Source organism: Bidens hawaiensis, unplaced genomic scaffold (genome assembly GCF_021521415.1).
Source record: "Bidens hawaiensis isolate Kalapana, Puna unplaced genomic scaffold, B.hawaiensis_p1.1 tig00002772_1, whole genome shotgun sequence".
Classification (NCBI taxonomy): Eukaryota; Viridiplantae; Streptophyta; class Magnoliopsida; order Asterales; family Asteraceae; genus Bidens; species Bidens hawaiensis.
The window spans coordinates 2,534,960-2,548,857 of record NW_027491150.1 but is presented as its reverse complement, the minus strand read 5'-3'; the positions used below and the strand labels follow the sequence as shown (position 1 = coordinate 2,548,857).

Below are 13,898 nucleotides of genomic sequence, written 5' to 3'. Positions count from 1 at the left end.
AAGTGTTAAATTTATAAAATTTAAACAATTTCTCATCCATAAGTTTCGGTTAAGATAAAACAAACTATATCTATTCTATTCTTCATGCATGCATAAGTTCATAACTCTTGAAACAAACCCTGTGCTCGTCGATCGATTGACTTCGATAATGGCCGGAAAACAACCGCAAGTCGCTCCCTACGCTCACCAACCATCGCCGGATTATGCCGATACACTTGAACCAGGTTTTCGCTTTCGTCCAACCGACTTGGAACTCATCGGTTACTACCTTAAACGAAAGATTGAATTAGGAGAACACCCTCGATGCCGAATGTACGATGTTAATGTTTATGACCACCACCCCGAAGAACTTAAAGGTTAGTAATACATAATAATACATATACTTAACAACAATCAATATATATTAGTTATATTCATATTCATATGTTGTTATTTAATTATATACGTAAGTAACGTAACACCAATCGATTATTAATCGTGTTCTTGATAATATGTAGAACGCTTTCGATCGTGTGAAGATAAATGGTACTATTTTACAAAGAGAGAGCCAAAATACCATACTGGTGCACGCGTGAATAGATTAACTAAGAACTTTGGGCATTGGAAATCTACCCAAGTTGAGAAACCTGTTTATGGTTTCGTGACGAGGCGAAACGTTGGGACAAAAAGAAGTTTAGCTTCTCACGACGAAAACAAGAAGAAAACGCCATGGCTTATGCAAGAGTATACCTACAATGGAACCCATGCTAACAAGGTACGTGTTACAGTTTATTTAACATACTAAACATACAAATAATTAGGGTAATTGCAGTTTTGAATTAAAGTAATTATGTTATAAATAATAATATAGTGCAATAATAATTACTTTAGTTCAAAAGTTATAGTGTAATAATAATAACTTTAGTTATTTGTACAATTCTTACGATAAAAATCATTTATATTTGATCTAAACCCTACTTTTTATATATCATTTGATTTTTATAACCAATTTTCGTTTCTTTCATTCAGTTGACCGATTGGGTGTTGTGTGTGATACACAAGAAGGATCAACAAGTTGAAAACACAAGGAATCATGATGAGACTTCATTGGCGAAAAGACAAAGGGTGTTACCAAATCCAGAAATAAATCAAGCGAGCGAAACTAATAATCAGTTGGAAGCAAATGCTTTAATCACCATGCCACCATTAAATGCATTTCAAGATCCTAGCCACGCACCGAACAAGTCCAATCTTTCTACCGGTGTGAATATTATGAGAATCAGTCTAATATGTTAACTTCAACAAAGGGTTTTCGGTTTTCAAGTGGTGGTTCGAGTATCTCCTCATCCGGATCGTCCCATTAGAGATGCTCATAACATGTACCATGAAGATAGTCATGCCCTAGTCAACATGGATGCTGCTAATGTTATCTATGAGGAATTTAAGTCACTTCTTGAAAATAATGATGGTCATGAAAGTGTCCACACAAACTTTACTCCATTTGATGAATCTATGAAGAGTGCTCATAGCACATGCAACCAAGATAGTCAATCCATAGTCAACATGCAAAGTGGCTATAATCAATCCTTGGATTCTGCTGGCCTTGAGGAAATAATGTCACTTCTTTATAATGAGGATGATGAAAAAGATGTCTAGAGGAACTTTACTCCATTTGAAGAATCCGTATATCGAATCATACCCGAAACATTACATTTGTTCATTTTTGTAAGCTTGCATTTGCGGCGAATTATCTCGGTGTGTTTGTTCTTAACATTTTTTACATTACAGTGGATGTAAAAGATATTATGAAATATGAATGCATTTGATAAATATATATTTGAAAGGATAATTAGTTTGGCTATGATTGTTTATACCTTATAATTCATAGGGTAAATTCAATAATATGTTTTATATGTTCTTGTTATATATATATTATTCCTTAATTTACTTTATTAGTCTAAGTGAGCAGAGCTAAGATATATTTAATGTGTATGAGATTTTATATGGACATATGGTGATGATAATTTGCACTAAGCAAGTGTTAGTGTATTACTGTCAACTTACTCATTTTGGGCTAAAGATGAGGGCTTTTGGGCCACTGAGTAGACTGGCCTGGTTCATACTTTCCTTTTTCCAATGTTATGTTAACTTTTGATAAAATACAATGCAGATTTTTTTTGGTTGAAATATATTATTTGTCTAGTTAATTTTAAGTTTTCTCATGATCCAGTGTGTGCGCGCGCTCGTGCATTTTTGTGTGTGTGCATACGCAAAATTTATAGAAATCATCATTTGGATTTTTCTTTCTCTAAAAGTCTCGATATCTCGCACCGGCACTAGGGATTTCAATTTATTGAAACTTATTTTGGCATTTTAAGGGAAAGTTTCAAAATTTTGCACACTAGTTAACCCAACATCAACATAGTGTTAGTTTTCTCTATATAATTAAATATAAAAAAAAACAATAAAGTTGGAATGTTACACACTTATGTTTGATAACCAAATAATGGGACTCAAAGCCCACCTTAAATTTTGGATAAATGCTTGCCAGACCTTAAAGTTGGTTTTTAGGAAGAATATCTAGTCTTAGGATTCCAAATTTTAGAATTTTAAGAAGTTTAGAGCTTAAATATATAGTTTTTTAAGAATAAAGGACTTGTGTGACTTTTAAATTTTAATTATGTGATGATTAGAACACGTTAGTCATGTTTAAGCTATTTTTTGTAATTTGTTACGTACTGTATTGGACTTTGGACTTCTTTTAAACCACGTACATGTTGGTCATAAATGTGCACCTTGACGTTTGAGATGTAAATTACTATTTTATAAAAACAAATAGTCAGTTGGATTGTAATGGATAAAGTGATAAACACACCCGCTACGTTAATAATTTGGTTGTCCAATCAAAATAAGCTAGACATGTCAATCCAGTACGATACTAATTTGTTAAGTTAAGCTTATAAGCCTTAAAAACATGAAAAAAAAAAAAAAAACCGAAAAACAAAACAGACTGTTTTGATACTATAAAAGAACTGGAATAGCAACCCTACTCCGATCTCAATACTTTAGGTTGCTTCGAACCCTTTACATGGCATTTGATGTGTTGGATTAATCGCAACACTAAAAAAACACTCTAATATCTCAAAATGCAAATACGCTCACATATCCTTTAAAAGCGCCCTCAAATGACATTTGAATGTGGTTAATCATAATTTTCAGTTTCCGTTGGATCTTTTTCTAGCAACTTATTGATTGTTACCAGGGGCGAAGGAAGGGCCAAGGGTGCCCCCTCTGTTTTTCGCGCATTAGTGTAAATGTAGTTGCTTTTTGGCTGGAATTTTTATATGTAGTGTAAGTTTACCTTTTTTCGGCCAAAAGTTTGAGTCCGCCCCCCTCATTTATGATTTTTATAATACAATTTGAGTCCCCCCGACATTCGTGTCCAATCTTCATCACTGATTGTTACGGTTCCAACAACAATTGAACAAGGAAATTTGGCAACATTTTAATTTATGTGAAACATCGAATGGCACTAATTTCAACCGTGCTCCAACCCAACCCGTTTCCAATAGTTTAGCGTCTTAACTTCAAAACCCGATTTCATACCCGTAACAGTATGCAAGAACCGAATTTTGACTTTTATTTAGCGAAACTGGTTTCAACCCAAACGGCTTTGATCCTTGTGTAGGCTCCATAAAACCGGCCCGGTCCACACGTTCCTCCTCCAATGTTAGATTTATCACTTTCACACGTTTAAAAATTAAAACTATTTCATATATTTACAAACAATATATTAATTATCAACACTTTATACAGAAAAAAAATATATATAATCATATACTGTACTTCAATCTGAACTAGAAAATAACAAGCCTATAGAAATCCCAACAAAAAAATATATATAATTTTTTTTCTATACTTTTTAGAAAAAAAAAATATTTTTTTTTAATAATTTTTTTCTTCCTATTCTGCCCCTCGGTTGATCATGTCCATGTAACGTTGTAACGACTCTTGCCTTTGTAACCTCATCTCATCATTAAACTTCTTAATGAACGCTTCAACTCGCCGGTTCAACTCGTCGTGACTCAGTGATCCTTCTTTTCTAAGCTTCAACGGCGGTAAAGCGTTCTTTGATGACGTAACACGGTTGTTTGGGTAATTGGTATGATTATTTAACGTGTCCGTCCCAATGTCATTTGTTACAATGGATGTTGATTCTTGTTCGTACGCGTCCGATGGCGGCTCGTGGGTGTGGTGATTCTCGAAATTGTCTGATTTTCGACGGTGTCGGTTTAATGGAATGTGACGACCGTCGGTTATCATCTTCCACGTGCTCTCTAGTGTCTCATGCTTCCGCGGTTTTGATACTCTTAGCGACCTTACACCTACGGTTAATAGATTTTCGACATAAGCGAATGTAAATACGATTTGATATTGAAAAGGGGTAAGCTATACACACACTATACGACTTCTAATAGCAAAGTGGATGTCCCAACAATTATTAGACAGTCGTTTTGACCAAAAATTTTCAAAGGTTTACTGGATATGGTTGGACCGAACGACCACCAATAATTTTTAAGGTTAGACACTTATGGTTAGAACGATCATCCGAATATTGTTCAAACGCCAGTTCCTGACCATTATATTTTATTTTTTGACTCTTTTGAAATTTAAATGCAAAAATGTATTCAGATTATCATATATTCATATGGTAATCTTATGCTAGTTGTCAACTAATTTTTTTAATTTTTACCATATGAAAATTTAAAATTAAAAAGATTTTATGAATTTTATATTTTTAACTTTTCTTACAACTAATTTTTAAAATTTTTAATATACGGTTGTAACGTGCTTATTTCTTTTTATGTTTTCGATATAAACCGAAAACCATAAGTCAAATATAGAATATTTTTGTACCATTTTTTTTAATTACGAATATACTGTTGCGACATGCTTACCTTCGGGATTTATTTTCGCCATTCTCCGTTGATGAGCAAATCTAGAACTAACAAGCGGCATCTCTCTCGCCGGAAAACTTCGATCAGACCAAACCGTCTCCACCGGAAGAGCGTCTTTCGATGGATCATTCCAAGTAGATCCCGATATTACAAACTTATCTTCAGCTTCATCCGCAACATCTAAATCATTTAACAACACCGTTTCAACATCAATAACCCGAGGTTCAACTTCACTCTCATCCCTGACTTCCCTCTCATAAACCACCACTGATGTTGGTTCCAACACTTCAAAGCTCTGTTGAACCAACATCGGTGGTGAGTGAGACAAACTCTCCTCCGATGTTGGTTCCAACGCATGAAATCCCGGTTGATGAACCAACATCGGAGGTGACTGAAACGAACTCTCTTCTGTTGGGTCTATAGTTGGAAGAGAGTTCGTTTCAGTCAGACCATCATGGTGGTGGTGATTGTTGTAGTGATGCTGGAACCGCGAAGAAGCGACTATGGTGATAATTATCCCATTTACGACCACGTATAAATACGGTGGTGTTAGCCATGTAACTATTACTGAATAAATAACGGGTAAGTCGTATAACGCGAAGTTTAACATTAGCGGAAAGTAGAATTTGATCGCGGTCGCTGCGGATACAACGCCGGAGGAGATTAATATGATCTTTAGAGAAAGTTGTGATGTTGAAGTTGAAGTTGAAGCTGAAGTTGAAGTTGAAGAACCCATTTTTGTTACCTAAGTTGTAAAGATGTGTGTATGTGTTTTTTGATATGTTTGTTACCTTTGAATATTGGCCAACAATAAGAGGTATTAAAAAGAGAGAATGTTACAATATTGGTACTTTATTTTAGTGGAAGTGTCAACATTAATGCCTAGACTATAAAAGTTTTGCATTTTGCTCCATTGATTATTTTTGAGTGGTTGCCTTGGTCCTTAGTAAGCATTTGAACTTAACAATAGGTCAATATTTATATCTTTAAAAGAGTATAAAACAAATTTTATATGTTTTTGTTTTGAGTAATTGAGTATGAGAACTTAGGATTACATATGGATAAAAGCGTTTGTAGATGTATGAGAATCAGGAGAGTCACTTGTTGAAGTTATAATAGAATAGAATTTACTTAGAACAATATCCATTTGCATAGTAATTTTATATGTTGTGTTATAGTTTAATATTTTCACTTAAACTTTTGATACGAATATGTAATAAGCTTGTTGATATTAACCACTAATATTAAACGTTTAATGTATCGCAACTAACATTAACACAATTGATACATGTACATGGACACTAATGGAGTGCTCCAAAAACCTATTTATCGTGGACACTAACATCCGGTGTTTAAATGTTTAAATATCACTTAATTAGTGAACTTGTTGTTCGAGACAAGTAGCAACTATTATCAACATGTAAAATACATAAAAAGTATACAATCAGATAATCTAAATATAAATATTTTTCCAATAACAAACGTTAGTTCTTGACTCCTTCGATTGCACTAGTAAGGGGTGATCAACGACAAGGAGGCTGGACAACCAGTTTCCGTTTCTTAGCTTGTTTCAATTATATAGTTGCTTTACAAGAAAAGTTATGTTAGATCACGTGACCCGGTCATATGACAGAGTTGTGTAAAGGAAACCGTAACTCCGTAAAGGAAACCGTAAGTCCGTAAGAGACTAGTACAGGCTATACACAAATCATATGGGTGGAGTTGAAACTTTAAGTAAATTATAAGGGTAAATAGTGGCATATGTAAAGATGGCTGATGGGTGGAACTTGGAAGCTAGTGATGGCTTGGAAGCAGGTCAACAGTGTGCTTAATGGCCATACATGGCTTGCCCATATGGGTTCCATGGGCCCACGTTATGGATGTCCCTTCAGCGGACGGCCAATCACTCGTTTTTTGTATTTCTATTCATAAATTCACAAGTATCACCCAAGGGTACAGATAAATTAATAAGTTTTAAATGCAACTCAGATTTTTTTAGAATTTTCTTATCCAAACTAATATTTTTTATTTTTATTTATTTTTTATTTTTTTTAACGAAACAGCAATTATACTAGCAAGTTGCTAGCTTAAATCCCGAATACACCCGATATTCAAACAAATAGTTAATGTTAGAGAATTTTAAATAAAGTGTAGAAATCATAAATATTAAATTTAAATGACATATCTTTGATGTCACTAGTAGAGTGTGGGTTGTGTATTGCTTCTCATCATTTTTTTTAAATATTAGAGAATCTTAAAGAAAGTGTATAAATCAAAAATATTAAATTTAAATGACATATAAATCTTTGATGTCACTAGTGGAATATCATTTTTTTGCATCTCTCTCTTTTTTTCTTTTTTTTTTGTATTAAGTATAACTATTTCTTTTTAATAATGATAAAAATATATATATACTAATTATAGCAATAAAACACATTTAATTTTAATATATATATTTTATTTTAAAGAAAATTTGAAAAATCCAATTATGTAATTGTTGTTCTCAATCAAATAATAATGAAAAATATAGATTCAATAAAATTAATGTATATTCGAAACCCATTTATATATTAGCTTTCACAATTTTATTTATTTTATTTTTTAAATCGTTAGTATATGTAATATTTTATTCCACCTAAAACAATTATATAAAAATAAAAATCGTGTAGCTAGTACAAGGAACCTTTGCTATAGCATATAATATACGGTAGACCCCGTGTAAATCAAAGAGTTTTCATGAATTCAAGTTTAGGTTGATTGTAGATACACGTAAAAATGTATATATGGAATATTTTCACGCGTTACATGGTTGTCTAGACTTTTATACTTTCTGATTATGGACGTCCCATGAATACATAAAGATAAGATAGATAGCTACTTAAAAATATTCCACGTATCCTATTATTATACATGCAAAATATTGTTTGTCGTATTATCTCACGTATCTTAAGAAAATACATGTAAAATATTAATGTCGACATACTATAATATATATATACAAGTTAACAAAAAACACGATGCAATGTCACCTCACTTAAGGATGACAAAATTGACCATTGAAGGAAGATATGACCGGTTCATGCCCATTGGCTTGTCTCCTAACCACATGCCATGTTTCATCCATCCAAAACTGAAAACCACTTTTGTAACATTCGTCATTTTTTATTTTTTTTGTATTTGTATTTGTATCAAAACCCGACCCGATTTATAAACCAAATCTTTCACTAATATAAAAGGTTGGATTTTTATGTTTCATAATCATCTCTTATCTTTTGGATTTGTTACTAGATTGTATTATTTAAACCTTATTTTTTTAAAAAAAAAACACATGCAAGTATTGATATAAAACAAGGAAAACAAGTTTGACTCCTTCCCTATAGAAACAACCCCATCCTCTTCATTTTTCTTTGCTCATTCATCTTCTTTCTCTCCAAAATAAAGTTCATATCTCTAACCTCTAAGGTTCTTAATAATCAAGCAATAACCTTCTTTAATTCTTGTTTGTTACTTATTAATTCATATCTCGTGGCACAACATATATATAATATGCACCCCTTGTTTCCTTCGGCTTTCATCTTCTTCGGAAGGTGATCTGCTACAAGGCAAGGCTACATGGATAACTCTTTGTAGTTCTTGTTTATACTATTTTCCTTTAATGCTTTCCTAGTCTTGTTCATATTGTAAGTAGTTTAGCTTTTAATTCATGTTTAAAGAGTTTCATGGTATTGGTTATGAAGTCACTAGTCTCGGTTTTATCCCGAGATTAGACCCGAATCAAGACCGAACCAAGACCAAACTCTTGTTTACTAGTCTTGTTTATACTATTTCCCTTTAATGCTTTTGTTTATATTGTAAGTAGTTTAGTTTAATTCATGTTTAAAGAGTTCCATGGTGTTGGGTATGAAGTCACTAGTCTCGGTTTCATCCCGAGATTAGACCCGAATCAAGACCGAACCAAGACCGAACTCTTGTTTACTAGCTTTTGTTTTAAATAGTTTTGTTTACTAGTTCTGTTTAAAATAGTTAAATAAACATGTTTATGAAAGATTTGAACCTTGCAACTTCTAAAACCATTTTGATAGTTCTATAGTATTTGGGTATGTGGCAACCATCCTCGGTATCATTCCGAGTCAAGGACCGAACCAAAACCGAACTAAACCGAGTTCACTTGCCTAAGACACACAAGTGTATTTTATCAACTTACTTGGTGTGTCGGTATCCAACTTGATCTTATAACAAGCTTGGACCGGTGATACCAAATACACACTTAACGGACGTTAAGGTTCTTCATAATAAAACTATATACTTGGTTAAGTCTTTCGATTTTATTGAGTTATCTCAAAACATTTTGAAAAGTTAACTTTGAGTTTAGTTAATTATCTAGACCCAAGTTAACAAATCCGAACACTCAATTAAAACCTTGTTTTGGTGTTCATATACCCAAAGGTTCTTGCATTAGTGCATTATAACCCACATAAGTTACTTAACATAGGTTGAGTAATAATTATGAATGAAATACCAAGACCCGGTTTCGAGTAAACTTATTTTTTAGAACATGTCTTTAATTTCCAAAGTATTTACATTTTTAAACCATAAACTTCATTTATTTACTTTACTTGTCATATTTTATTTTAAACCCTTCCAAGACTACCTACTAACTTAAAACCCGTTTAATCTAGGTCTTGCTCGTTAAACCCGATCTCCGATTATTCACGAATCAATCTTTCAAGTTACTTAGTTAACGTGAGTACATTCCATCCCCCGTTTTCACTTTTATCTTTTGGGGGTAACATGCATACTTATTCAAACAAAAATGATTTATATTATACTCATTTCTCAAACCACAAACTTTAGGGTATATGATGCTAGAATACTTGCTATATTGTGTGTTATATGTCTCATATGCTTTACGTGCGTGAGTGTTTATTTTATGTTGTTGTTGAGCCTCATTAAGTATGATCATACGCTCCCCTAACTACTTAGCCTTGTGCTAGTAGAATAGGGCCTCATTATCCAAGTATGTCGGTATTCTTACCGATTAGAAAGAATCCTCATTTACATATGTTTTATATACCATGATTGATGTTTTATTTATAGTCTCATATACGTTTGTGGATTTCACTCATATTATATATACTCAAAACTATGAAATTGCTCACCAACATACGTGTTGACAAATGTTATTTTATGCATGTTACAGGATTGATTATTACTTGAGTTGGAGTTTGAAGACGTCATTCTATTTTGATACCGCTAGGTTATTAGAAGAATGAACAATATCTATTTATAATGTTTTGATGTTATTTGTATGAAAAATATGTGTTACTTTGGTGATTGAATGAAATTAATGAGTTGATTAAATATTGTCACTTTAATAGTGTCTTGTGTATTTGTCCAATCACGTTGCACCCCGGTATGTTCCGCCGCCTTTTATCGGGGTGTGACAACTTTTGTGGTGATGGTCGGTTCATGACCCAAACCTCTTGATTATTATTATTATTATTATTATTATTTTCAATTAACAAGCACAATATTATAAGTAATTAGTTATGAAATTACTTTGTTATTAAGCTAATTGGCTTCAAGAGGGTGGAGCTAGAGCATTGTCACAATCGGTGTGTGTTCGTTTATGGTAACACGGGTTAGGTTGAGGTGGCTAAATCGTATTGGTACTTCTCTTTATGAGTGTAAGAGGGTTCATGTTCAAACACCCCGGTCCAACCTCCACAACTCTCGGGCCATGGATATCAAATTGGAAACCATCAAAGTTTGTCACTCACCAGCTTCACACATCGTCGTGTTAGTCCGTATTAGCATCTGTATGGACGATTCTCATTATATATGGTTTTATTTTTTAAAAATATAAACACGTATAAAGCAATTAAAATATGGTTTTCAACTATTTTAACGGTTTGGTTTAATGAGTGTGGTGAGCAACCTTGCCACCTAAGTATTAAGAATAAAATTTAATGTAGTTGAATGTCAAATGCATTATTAAACTTCTATTTCGATGACGTGTTTGTTGGCCTAAAAGGTTTATTTATTAATAATTAGATTTATAAATAAGATGGTGTGTGTAAGTGTGTAACCTCTGGTACGTTATAAGCTAAAAATTACCATTATTATATGTAGATATAAGTTTAATGATTGCTATTTTGGAATAATATGTAGTTATGAAGACACCTACTCTCTTTCTTTGAAGTTTGAACAAATATTTATATTTAGGCAACCTATTTTGACATGCCCATGGTCTATCCAATTACAAAGAAACATATATAAAGGATGTCAAACCATATACCAATAGAAGATGGACAAGAAGTAATTAAATGAGTTGAATTTTAACAAATGGAAAACAAATTAAATGCAATATTCCTTTTCACAACGAAATAGATAACTCCAAAAGTGTATTCGTAATATGTGTAAAACACTAAAACCGAAATAAAAATTTCAATAGTCAAATAATTGAGTTATGTAAAAATACACTTAGTTAAATTTCAAAAAATAAAACAAACCAAATATTTGGAATAAAAAACAAAAATTAAAGCTCTAAACCGGTCGTGTGAGGGTAGGATGTGGATTCGAACCCACGATGACAGGCTTTCAAGTCATTCGATTGGTATTGATTTTGCTTAGTTTGTTCTGGTCCCGACACTAAAAGAAATCAATTTAAAAAAAAGGAAAATAAGAAGGAAAAAAAATGAAAACTAAAAGAAAACAAATAATAAAAAAAACTATATTAGACATAATAACTAGAAGTGGCATTTTATACCATGAATATATGATTTCATAAACGAATTATTTTATATTTTATCAACAAACTATTTATTTATTATCAGGAATATTCTAGTAGTTATTTTTATATTATATTTTATTATCTTATGTGATGTTGACTTCAGTGGTCAACTAGTTGAGTGAAAAGGACATTACGTGTGAGTAAAAGTCCAAGATTGGCACCGTCCATAATCCAACAAGATTTGTACTTTACATGCGTTTTTTAACCTTTAGGTTGAGGGGTGTGGGGGCTTTAATGGGGGCTCCAACCAATAATATTATGACGTGTGGCAGAGAGAGAAACTGGATAAGGGGGGTGTTGGAGCCCCCGTTGGAGCCCCTAGCCCTGGTGTGGAGGGGCTCCAGCAGGGGCTCTAGCGATTTTTTTTTAATTTTTTTATAAATATATTCAAACAACGTATTATTAAAAAAACTCATAAATTATTAAAAAACACACATTAATAAAAAAAAACACATTGATATCTAAAAATAAAATAAAAATTAAAGTACTAAAAAAAATATTATTCTTATTCTTCGGCTTGGTCTTCTTCGATCAACCTATTTCGGATACGTTCCTTTTGCTTTTCCATTAGCATTTGATCGACCGGATTTAGGTTACTGAAGTCTCTAGTAAGAAAGTCCAAATCTCTCATTCGACTTTTTTCCTTTTTGTCATTAGAGACCACCTCCATGGTTTTGTTGAATTTATTGAGGGATTCAACAAGATTGGCGATGTTTACGGCTTCCCCCTCAGCCGGTTTTTTCCCCTTGGCGTCCCTTCCCAATGGCCGCCTCCTCGGCGGTGAAGACGTTTCCTCCTCCGCAATGTTTAGGTCGAATCCAACGCGGCAATCCGACCCGGTTGAAGTGCTATACGCTCCAGACGAACTAGTTTTAGTCCGTTTCGCCCTTACTTCCGCATCAAAGTCCGGCGCCATCAGCTCAACCTACTTGGAACACCTTTTCAACCTCTCCCACAACAATAAATCGTCCCACGTCTTCACCATCCCATACCTCCGCAAACACTCCTGCTTCCACTCTTCGACCGTGAAATTGTAAACCGCCAAATCATCACTGCCACTTGGTCTCATACGACCGTTGTTCCTGTTGAAAAGATTAGTAAACAAGCCGACAAATTTTCTGATTTCGGACCACCGACCCGAAATCATATCGGCGTTCCGCTCAGTACTCCCAACGAGCATGTAGAACGTCTTCCTAACCTTTGTCCAAAAAATCTTGCTCTTTTGGTAGTCGGCTGCAAAATGAATAAATAAATTAGATTTTCATTTAACTTTTATATTTAACTTTTTTATTAAAAATCATTTTTAAAAACGTTAAAACAATTACCGCAACGCCGATCCTCAGAAATGACTATCCAAGCCCGACACAAGGCTTCCTTCTCATCCGATGACCACGGAGTGGCTTTCCGTTTCGTCCTCGGAGTCGAAGCCGGTCCCGACCCGTCCGTTGCAAGTTGTTTTTTCCGGTGGACGCGTCTTTTTGGTCCCGTAGCTTCACCGTGTGATTCTTGTGTCTCCGGAACAACAAAGTTAGGAGACGGTTGTGTGTTGGATGGTTGAAAGCCGGATGATTCTTGCGGCTCCGAATAAAACATCGGTTGGTGCGGTGACGACCATAAATCGTCGTCAATATAATCTGAATCAAGGTTTGGGTACCAATTTCCAGCCATTTTTTTTAAAAAAAAGTTAAGAAGATGAATTGATTTTGGGTGAAGGTTTGAAGTTGTGGTATAAAAATGGGTGAAATGGTGTATTATATAGGATTTTTTTTTTTTTTTAATTTAATAAGAGCCCAACGGCTCTTTTTCTAAAATTCAACAAGCTCCTCTCTCTCTTCTCCCGCTAACAGGCTCACGCCTGCATGGATTTTCGCGTTAGCGCCCCGTTAGAGCCCCGGTGGTGTGGTGTTAGCGCCTGGGGGCGCGAGCGGAGGGACTCTAGCGCCCCCGTTGAAGCCCCACACCCCTCAGCCTTATATAAAGTGTCGATCATTAAATTCTGGTGTTCCACATAGGTGACATGCTGGCGTAACGATCCCCATGCATCTTATTCTTTATCAGTTGAAAATAATTTATAGAAACCACATAAATACAGATTTGTAAATCACTGTCGTTTATGAATATTTGAGAGGTTCTAAAAGCCTTGTTATTTATATGTATTATAAGCTTTG

The 13,898-nt window shown here is 33.9% G+C and overlaps 1 protein-coding gene across 1 annotated transcript; it reads right to left on the bottom strand.

Annotated features, from left to right (window-relative positions):
• Window positions 1-3,866: 3,866 nt before the first annotated feature.
• Window positions 3,867-5,547, bottom strand: LOC143621109 (uncharacterized). Its single transcript, XM_077092628.1, has 2 exons — window positions 4,938-5,547; window positions 3,867-4,364 (listed from the first exon to the last, which is right to left on the bottom strand). Exons 1-2 carry the CDS (start codon window positions 5,545-5,547, stop codon window positions 3,943-3,945), a joined length of 1,032 nt encoding a protein of 343 aa, XP_076948743.1. The 3' UTR covers window positions 3,867-3,942.
• Between the last annotated feature and the right edge of the window lie 8,351 nt (window positions 5,548-13,898).